The sequence below is a fragment of the Sapajus apella genome, unplaced genomic scaffold, assembly GCF_009761245.1.
Source record: "Sapajus apella isolate SASKATOON/1434 unplaced genomic scaffold, GSC_monkey_1.0 scaffold85, whole genome shotgun sequence".
Taxonomy (NCBI): domain Eukaryota; kingdom Metazoa; phylum Chordata; class Mammalia; order Primates; family Cebidae; genus Sapajus; species Sapajus apella.
In genome coordinates, this window is record NW_022437025.1 from 4222528 (window position 1) to 4231785 (window position 9258).

The following is a 9258-nucleotide window of genomic DNA, read 5'->3' on the forward strand; positions in this document are numbered from 1 at the left end:
TTCCAAGGAGGCAAGTTAAGGTTGTTGCAGACCCATGTGGATTTGCCACTGGCAACTCAGATATTCGCCACCCCTGCAGGAGGCTCGCTTGGGTCTCGGAGTTCAAGACCAGCCTAGGCAGCATGTGGTGGTGCACGCCTGTGATCCCAGCTACTTGGGGGGCTGAGGTGGGAAATCAATTGAGCCCAGGAGGCTGAGGCTACAATGAGCCCACATGGCATCACTGCACTCCAGCCTGGGCAATACACCAAGACCCTGTCTCAAAAACACAAAATTTAAAAAACAAAAAAAGGAAAAATATTTTTGTGTAGCTGTACAATGTTTGTGTTTTAAGGTCAGTGATATTACAAAAGCGTCAAAAAATGCTTTTAAAGTTCATAAAATTAAAAAGTTACAAATCGATGCTCAGGTTAATGTGTCACCGAGGAAATTTTGTTTTAAATAAATGGAGTGTGGCCTAGGTGTGCTGCTCATCAAGCCTGCAGCAGGGTCCCGTGCACCCCCACTCCCTCCCCGACACCCACAGCCCCGTCTGGTCCACAGGCTCCACCCAGGGTGCGTCCCCTCCACGGCAGAAGCATGCTTTATCTCTTACACCGTATTTTCACCCTACCTTTTCTACGTTTGGACACAGACACCTACCATCTCATGACAGCGCCTACAGCATCCAGCACAGCAGCATGCCATGAGGCGTGTGGTCCAGGAGCCTGGGTGTGGAGCAGGCCGTCTTTTGGGAGCACGGGGCACACTCTGACGTAGGATGGCAAAATCACCTCACCACAAGTTTCTCAGAATGCATCTGCACTGTCCAGTGACACGTGACCGGACTTTTCCCAGAACCGTGAGGTCCACAACAGTCTTCTGAGCAAAAACGCCAGCAAGGGAGGGTCACACAGAAATGAGCTGGGGTCAAGACAGCAGAGGTCTCCCCTGGGACTGTCATCCATACCAGGCTCTTCTGTCGAGGTCTGGATTCCTCGTTCTGTGACAGTTGTGGCCCTGGAGAGTAGCCCTAGTGGGTGGCAGGATGAGAGGGAAAATGCACAACCTCAGCCCCTCCTCCAGGAAGCCTGCCCTGACAACCCCAACAGACCCCAAGGCTTGGCCGTGCCATGAGCCAAGGCCTGTGCGACCTGGGGTCTGAACCCCAGCACCAGTCCAAGGCCTGCAGTCACCATGGTAACTCACCAAGGGTGCACGCAGGCCCCAAGACCACAAGGCTCACCACAGGGCCTCCTCTGCAGCAGATGGGGCAAGCCGGGGCACCTGGGGACAGAGGCTGCACCTCAGCCAGTGAGACCTCGTGCCGGTCTGGCACCTGTCTGGACAGGCAGTGCAGATGCGCTGTGCCCCTGGCAAGATTGCCCCTCATGCCCACCTTCCTGGCATTCCCTTGATCTCACCTGTCCAAGGGAGACACTCAAGCTCCAAGGAGTCACCAGGAAGCCCTCTGGGCTGGCCACACCAGGCTACCAGATCTGCGCCCCCCCGCCAGGCCTCTTTTCTGCCCACCATCGCCCACAGCATTGTTTATTGCTGCAAGGGGATTGTGCCTGACACCCAGTCACATGACCAGTGGACAGGGCACAGTGGTGCCAGGGGGCAGTAAGAAACGGTACCTGGAACCCAGAAGTCAGGTCAGGTGATGTGCTCACCAAAGACTGCTTCTGCCACATGATGATGCCAGGCGGCACGGAGGGGTCTACAGGCACGGTGGGCCCCACTCAATAGAGCTCTTGGCCCGGCAGGACCCCACGAGGGAGAGCTGAGGTCACCCCACACGCCCCCAGCCCCATGTGATGCTCCTTTGAGATTGTGTCCTGGAGGCATGTTGGGGATCTCATCCTCCCCAGGTCACCCACCCTCACCAGGACTCAGCTCCAGACCTAGGTTTGGAGTCCAGCAGCACCGAGCACAGAACCAGGCTCTGTGGCCACTGCCCCGTCTCCCCACACTGGAAAACTAAAGCAAGTGCCCTGGACTTGGGAGAGGCCTGGGGAGGGGAGGGGAAAGGGGGATCCAGCCACATGCAGCTGTCCTGGGCCTGGCAGAGGCTGCACACCTGGCATGGGGCACCTTGGGCAGCCACAAGGCTCGGGTCCTGGGCTCAGCTCAGGAAGTGTGCCCCTTCCAGACGGAGGAGGCGGCAGCAGGGCGGCTCCTCAGGGCTGGGCTCCCTGCACTCCCTGCTCTGCCATCCCTTGATGTCGCCCCAAGCCCCTCTGAGGTTGGGCTCAGCCCTTCCTGCTGCAGGGAGAGCTCTGGCAACAATGCAGGGCTGGGGGCATCAGGTGGATTGTCCTGAAGTGTGTCACCCTGGATGTGCTGAGCAGCAAAACCTCAACACCGTGGCACAGCTTGGCAGGAGGACGCCTCCTCCGGCCTAACACAGTGGCTGGGGGAGGGGCACGGCTCTGTGGCTCCCTCGGACCCAGACACATCTTTGGAAGAGAGTTCTTCCCATCTCCCTGCTCCACCACCCTCAGTACTGAGCTCCTGGCTGCTCCCTCGGGGTTTCTGCACCAGGTGTCCCCTGCAGGGAGAACTTCCCAGTGTGGGGGACCCCAGAGGCCCCAGCAGAGCCCCCTTGTGCCTCAACTAGTCAGAGCTGCAGCTGCTCAACCAACTGGGGCCTGCCCCAAGGGGCCACGGAGTGCCAGTCTCCCAGTAAGATGAAGGGTGGGCCCTTCCTGGGTAAGATGAAGGCACCTCCTGGCACATCCCTAGCCTGGGCTCTGGGCTCTGGGACTGACTGGGAACTCCAGGGGCAGGGCCAGGGCCCGTGGCAGCGCCGCCCTGTGGTGCTGCAGAGCTGAGGTGCCTTCAGAGCAGGTGCCTGTTTATTATCACTGCTCAGGAATGATGAAAACAGCACCGCCACGGAATGTCACAGGTTGCTGCAAATAACCAGGCAGATGCGTCCAACCGGGAGGCACAGGGGACACCCTGCAGAAAGTCAAGGGCACAACAGTGTGGGCTGCATATGACTTTTTGTATAAAACCACGGGAGTAACTTTAAACAGAAACATCAGGGGCCAGACGCCATGGCTCACGGCTGGAATGCCAGCTCTGTGGGAGGCTGAGGTGAGAGGCCTATTCCAGCCCAGGAGTTCAAGGCCAGCCTGGGCAGCACAGCGAGACACCACCTCCAACATTTTCAAAGTTGGCCAGGCATGGTGGCGTGCATCTTGATGGTCCCAGCTACTTGACAGGCTGAGGCAGAAGGATGGCTTGAGCCCATGAGTTCAAAGCTGCAGTGAGCTATGATCGTGCCACTGCACTCCAGCCTAAGCAAGGGATGCAGACCCTATCTCTTAATGAAAATAAAAGAGAAACAAATCAGGATTTTTTTTCTAGAAGGACTAAGAAGAACTGCTGCAGTATTTGTGGGGAGGAAGGTCTCGTGCAGGAGGGAGGAAGCTGTGGGCTTACCTTTCTGTGATCTATGATCTGTCATATTTACATTTTTAAAGCCTTGTCGACAATTCACTTAAGATGTTTTTCATGACACTAAGAGTGATCCATGCGAGGAAATGATGGATGCATTGTTTTATTCTCTGTGACTCTAAAGACAACCTCAGCAGAGCCAGCCCTATTTTTAAAACGCCAGTGTGGGGGCCCCCCCAGAGCGGCTGCTCTCCAGCGTGGTGAGAAGCGCTGGCACACATGGTCACACTTCTCGGGGTGCCACGTCCTCTTCCCAGACGTGGACGTGGTGGGGCAGGCGTTGGGACAGTGCCCTGGGAGGGGCCTGTGCAAGTGTCCCCAGCTGTTCTCCCCCAGGAGACGCTGTAAGAATCTGTGATCTTTGTGATACGAAGATGCTGTGCACATTTAAAGTGGCTGCATCTGAACCAAGCCAGGCACCCAGCTGGGGGCTTCTGAGGGACTGTGGCTTCCCCTGTGTGATGTCTATGAAATACGGTGTATCACATGAGGGTCTGGAGGAGGTGGGCTGAAACACAGCCAGCGCAGAGGCGGCAGCGCTGAGGATTGCAGGTGAAGTTCTCCCTGGTGTGGCCTCCCCGACGAGGACGCAGCTCACGGAATCTTCCTCGGGGTCCCGGACAGCCGCAGCTCGGCAGGTCCGTGGGCAAACGGACAGCAGTCCGCAGACAGAGCACAGCCGTCAGGGTGATGCGTGAAGAACCAGCAGAGGCGGGTTTTGCGGGCTTCGGAGAGCGGCCTCCGCTTCGCTTCCAGTGGCTTTGTCTTCCGCGGCGTCTCCTCTCGCCAGTCACGGATGTGAACTCGCCCATTCACAACTGCCGTTTGGAACAGAGAAGAGACACACTGAGAGCGTAACCTGAAAGTTCCTTAACTCACCAGCATCTGCCTAGCTCCCACTCCACGGGAGGTGCCAGCCCAGGGTCAGGGATACAGCCAGGACAGAGCCCAGAGTTCCTGCTGGTCACAGTGGGTCTGCCTCCAGTGGGAGTGACCGAGGTACAGGTGCGTCTTCAGGCAGGGCCAGGGAAGGGGAGCCCTGCAGAGGTGAGCGGCGGCCCTGCGCAGACCCAGGAAGAGATTTTAGGCAGAGAAGCAGCAAAGCTGAGTGTCCCAGCACAGACTGCACCAGGACCGGCCCTGTTCCATGGCCAGCGAGGGGGGCAGAGGACAGAGCTGGGTCCCATGTGGCCTCATCATTGAGGCCACGACCTTCCCTCTGGCTGAGTGGCAGGTCCTGCAGAACCACCATGTGAGAAGGATCACTTGAGTGGGGGAAGGAGGGACCATGTGTGAGAGCTGGAACACGAGAAAAACGTGTGCGCAGCAGCCCTGGCCTCTGCGGACTGTCAGCATCACGGACAGGAGTGGGGCGAGCGCAGGTCCCTCCCGCAGTGTCAGGACGGGCTGGTGCAGGGTGGCCTCTGCTCCTTGGTGCCATCCCGGTGCACTGGGTTTGCATGTCTCCCAACTGGAGCCCCTCCAGATGCAAGTGTGGAGTCAGGGGAGGCCAAGGAGCTCTGAACAGGAACAGGAGGAGGGACGTGCCTGGGCACAGTGCCTTAGATACCCCCTCTAGAAGTGCCACTGGGACCCGACGGCCAGGGCTGATCTCCAAACTGGGGAGCTGGAAGGACATCAGAGTGGGGTGGGGCTGGGAGAGGGCTGCTGTGGGCCCGCTCGTCAGCGGGGTGCCAGGCCTCGAGGGCCACCCCCAGGCCGCCTCGTGACCCCGCTGCCCAAATTGGGCTGAGATTCCCCCCTACACTCCCACTTGGCCGTTTCTTTCTGAGAAGCCAACAACTCCCGTGAAACGTGGCCAAAGCAACCACCCCCTTCCTGGTTCTCGCTGGAAGCTAGGAAACCGCTCGCGACAGGAGGCTCGAGGGAATAAAGGCGCCTCAGTGAGGAAGTCTGGCTCTCCAACTTCCAACAAGAACTTGAAAGTGTAGGAATCAAAGCGTGACTTCTGCTTTCAAATCACCTTGTGTGTGGCAATAATGAGGCTGTTTGCTTTTGACAGACTGATGTTTTAAAAATACTTTCCCCCTGAAACTAGAGAAATGAGCCCAGAGAGCGGCGCCTGGCTGTGTCTGGGGACGCCGTGGGGGGCTCGCCCTCACAGCCTGGCTGGGAGCACCGCCGAGGCGAGGCTGACCCCGTGTGCCCTCCCACAGCTGCCTCTGTACTGCCTCCCAACACCGGAGCTAAGGTTTCCAAACCTGGGGGCTCTGGTTAAGGCCATCCCATGACCTCTGCTGATGTTGCCACAGCAGCACTTCCTGGCACAGCACAGAAGGGCACGTCCTGGCCACTGAGGGGCCTGGAACCCCCTGAAGGGTACTCAGGAGGAGCCGCAGGGGCCAGAGGTTACCCCGACTCCCCAGGGGGCACACGATGCCAAACAGTGAGGGGCCTCTGCCTGATGCCCTGACCTGTCAGGAGAATGGGGGTGGGGCTCACTGAGGCCAAAGGCTGAGTGCAGATTCCCACCCTCAGAGCCAGCCGGGGCCTCCCGCCCCCCACGCAACACGACAGGCCAGCTGGCGGCAGGCCCCCCAGGCAGCTTTCAGACCACACCCAGTCACATTTTGGAAGCAGGACCTGCAGGTCTCTAGGCCTGAGGAGTGAGCGCTGATGATAGAGGTGGGGCTGCAGGTGTCGTGGAGGCCGGCTCCAGGCTGGCCCAGCCGTGCTGACCCGCTGCCTTTCTACCCCTGGACACAGCAGGTAGCTGCCAGCCACCCCTCCTGACACCTGAGCCTCCATGGGGCCAGGTGCCAGGCGGTACGGCCCTCCAGGAGCACTCGCTCCAGCCAGCTCTAGACCACCAACCAACAGACCCTCCCTCTGGAAACGTGCTCCTCATTGTGAAATGGAACCACAGGGCCACAGTAAGCTCGTCCCAAGTTCCCACCACCTCCTCCCTCCCTACGGTTCGCGTTCCCTGCGACTCTAACTCAGCACAGGAACTGCCATTCCGACACTGCTTCTCGATAGCAGACACTCCGTTCACCAAGTTGCTCTGAGGAACGGGTGACCTGATCTGAGGATCACAGTCCTCGGATGCTGCTGCTGGCTCAGTGGCCTGCTGGGTGCGACCTGGCCTGGCTGTCGGCACGGCTTCTCCACTCACCGGGAGACTGTGGGCCACATGCGGACCCCTCTGAGCCATGTCTGCATGTTCCAGGAGGAAGGCCTGCCCCACCCCGAGCGCAGGATGACATGAGGCCCCGCGTGTATCCAGCAGCACGGTGCCAGGCTCCACAGCAGCCAGTGTGGATGGAGCGTGCCGCCGCAGGCCTCGGCGAACTCAGGAAGGGGCGGGGCAGAGGCAGGGCTGGCCCTCGTGGTCCTCACAGGTCGTGCTCAGGGCTGGCTGACCTGAAGCCATCTGAAAACACTTCCACTTCCTCACTCTCCTCAGCATTTCCTGAGACGAGCCACGTGAGCTGAAACAAAACCTGAGCCTCATACAGCGACCAGACCCAGCTTCACAGCATAGTTCTCCCGTGACTGGAGGAGAATGTTTACTCAGAACACAATCCCCAGGACGCCTACTCAGAAGTGTTTCCAAAAGTCAGTGTGCCCCTATTTTTCTGCACAGAAAAGCACTGACAGATGAACAGATTCATAGCGGGTGAAGAAGACGGTATTTCAGGCCATCAACCAAAAACAAGTGCTGGGAGAAACAGAGAGGCCCCTCAGAGGTGGGAAGGATTCTAACCGCTTAAAGCCCCGTGCAAGGACGAGCAGACCCAGGCTGCAGGCCCAGCCCAGCCGGCACGGCAGGCCCAGCGTCGGCTCTGGAGGCAGCCTCAGGGACGCGCTTCTGCGCCTGCCCAGGAAACAGAGGCCCTGACCATGCCTACAGGCCCCCAGCAGCAGCTCTCACCAGGAGAGGCCGGTTCAGCTAAAATCCAAGTGCAGCTCTCCAAGAGCAAGCGGGCACCCAAAGGCTGTGTGTGGGTGTGCACAAACTCACACCCCTGCTCTCGTGTACACACCAGGTATGGGACGCACCCTGTGCTCTCTCACACACACACAGCCAGATGCTGCCCTCACCCAACCCCCACGGCAGCCCGAGTGACTCATGGGCAGGGGACCCAGAAGCCAGGGTGTGAGCCAGGCCACTCCTTCCCACTGTGGCTTCGGTATCATCCCTCCCCACCAGTCAGAGAGCCAGTCCTTCTCCTGGTCACGGCGGCTGTAGCCCACCAGCTCCCACTCTTACTCCACCCAACCTTCGCACACGCCGTTCCCTCTGCCTAAAAGCCGTTCCCTGTTCCTGACTCCTCTTTTCCTTCCAGGCCCAGCTCAAGGGTCATTTCCTAATTAAGCCCGCCCTGGAGCCAGGCCAGTTCTCCCTGCACATCACGACTCGCAGAAACGTGTGCTGAGGGCATGGCGGTGACGCAAGAAAACGCCTACTATTTTTAAAGATGCGCGTGGAAGTACTTGGGGTGAAAGAGCGCAATAGCTGGAATTTGTTTTAAAATACAGAAAGAGGAAAAAACTCCACAAAGCAAGTTACGGCAAACTCCCCAGCCGCTGGCGCTGGTCACCTGCGGCTCCCCGCCTGTTCCCCGCTCTGTGCACACTTGGAAGCTGCAGCTGATGCAACTGTGCATCCCGGCACCTGGGCGGAGCCTGCCACATTCCCCTCGCCCCCACTGCGCCGCCAGCTCCAGGAGAGGGCTGTGTGCGCCTTGCTTTGTGGGCTGAGCGAATGGACAAGCAGGTGGAGGGCCCTCCTGCCTCCCCAAACCCCGGCAGTCCTGGAATCACGGGCGTTGCACGGCAGGAGGGCTGGGCGCCAGGACCCCTCCCTGCCCGGGCCCGTGGGGCGAGCGCCACAGGAGTCCAGGCCTCCGCCTGTGGGGCAGGGGCTCGCTCTTCCCACTCCCCAGCCTGGCTCTGCGGCTCTGGGTGTTTCCAGTGGGCAGCAGCTACAGATGACGCCAAACAGTGGCCCCCAGCCCAGAGGGGTCCTGGTGACTGGAGGGCCCGGCCGCAGCTGCCCGACTTGCTCTGTCCGGTGTGGAGCAAGTGGGGCTGAGGCGCCAGCAAGCACGGCATAGTGGGAGGGAGGCCGGCCTGGGGTGTCTCACAGGACGAGGTCCAGAGGCGCAAGGAGGGAACGGGGTGACCCATGTCCCACCCCGAGGTCAAATGCTACCCACGTCCGAGCTGGGGGGGGCACCGCGGACCTCGGGGCCTCTCACAGATTCTTCTTGGAGTCTAAACCACTCAAATAAAACACTTTTACCTGAAAGAAGGGGGGAAGGGAGGAAAGAGAAAGGCGGGGAGGCGGCCCCTACCTCGGAACACCTGGTGGCTGTTCCGGAGCAGCGTCTGCAGCCCCCCACACTCCCGCTTCAGCCGCCGCAGGGTCTCCGCGTCCAGCGCACTCGCTACTTCTGCCAGGGGAAGGCTCTCTGCGGAAAACAGGGTTTCCCCCAAAACGACAACAAACTACTACAAACCTGTCACGCAGGCAGAAACGGCCCACTTCAGCTCCATACGCTCCCACGCCCTATGCACTCCAGCACAAAGGACCACGTAATTTAATTCCATCTCACCTGACCCACACCACACGTGACCCACACCACACGTGACCCACACCACACCTACCCCCACACCACACCTGACCCACACCACACCTACCCCCACACCACACCTGACCCACACCACACGTGACCCACACACCTACCCCCACACCTACCCCCACACCACACGTGACCCACACCACACATGACCCACACCACACCTGACCCACACACCTACCCCCACACCACACGTGACCCACAC

At 59.6% G+C, this 9258-nt stretch overlaps 1 protein-coding gene across 1 annotated transcript in view; it reads right to left on the bottom strand.

Annotated features, from left to right (window-relative positions):
- Window positions 1-3333: 3333 nt before the first annotated feature.
- TRMT44 (tRNA methyltransferase 44 homolog) overlaps window positions 3334-9258 on the bottom strand; it is a 36661-nt gene continuing 30736 nt past the window's right edge. The window contains exons 10-12 of the mRNA XM_032254045.1: window positions 8769-8885; window positions 3930-4265; window positions 3334-3427 (exon numbers count right to left, since the gene is read on the bottom strand). Of these exons, the coding sequence (XP_032109936.1) occupies window positions 4042-4265; window positions 8769-8885 (341 nt within the window). The 3' untranslated portion in view covers window positions 3334-3427; window positions 3930-4041. The remainder of the gene's footprint in view (window positions 3428-3929; window positions 4266-8768; window positions 8886-9258) is intronic.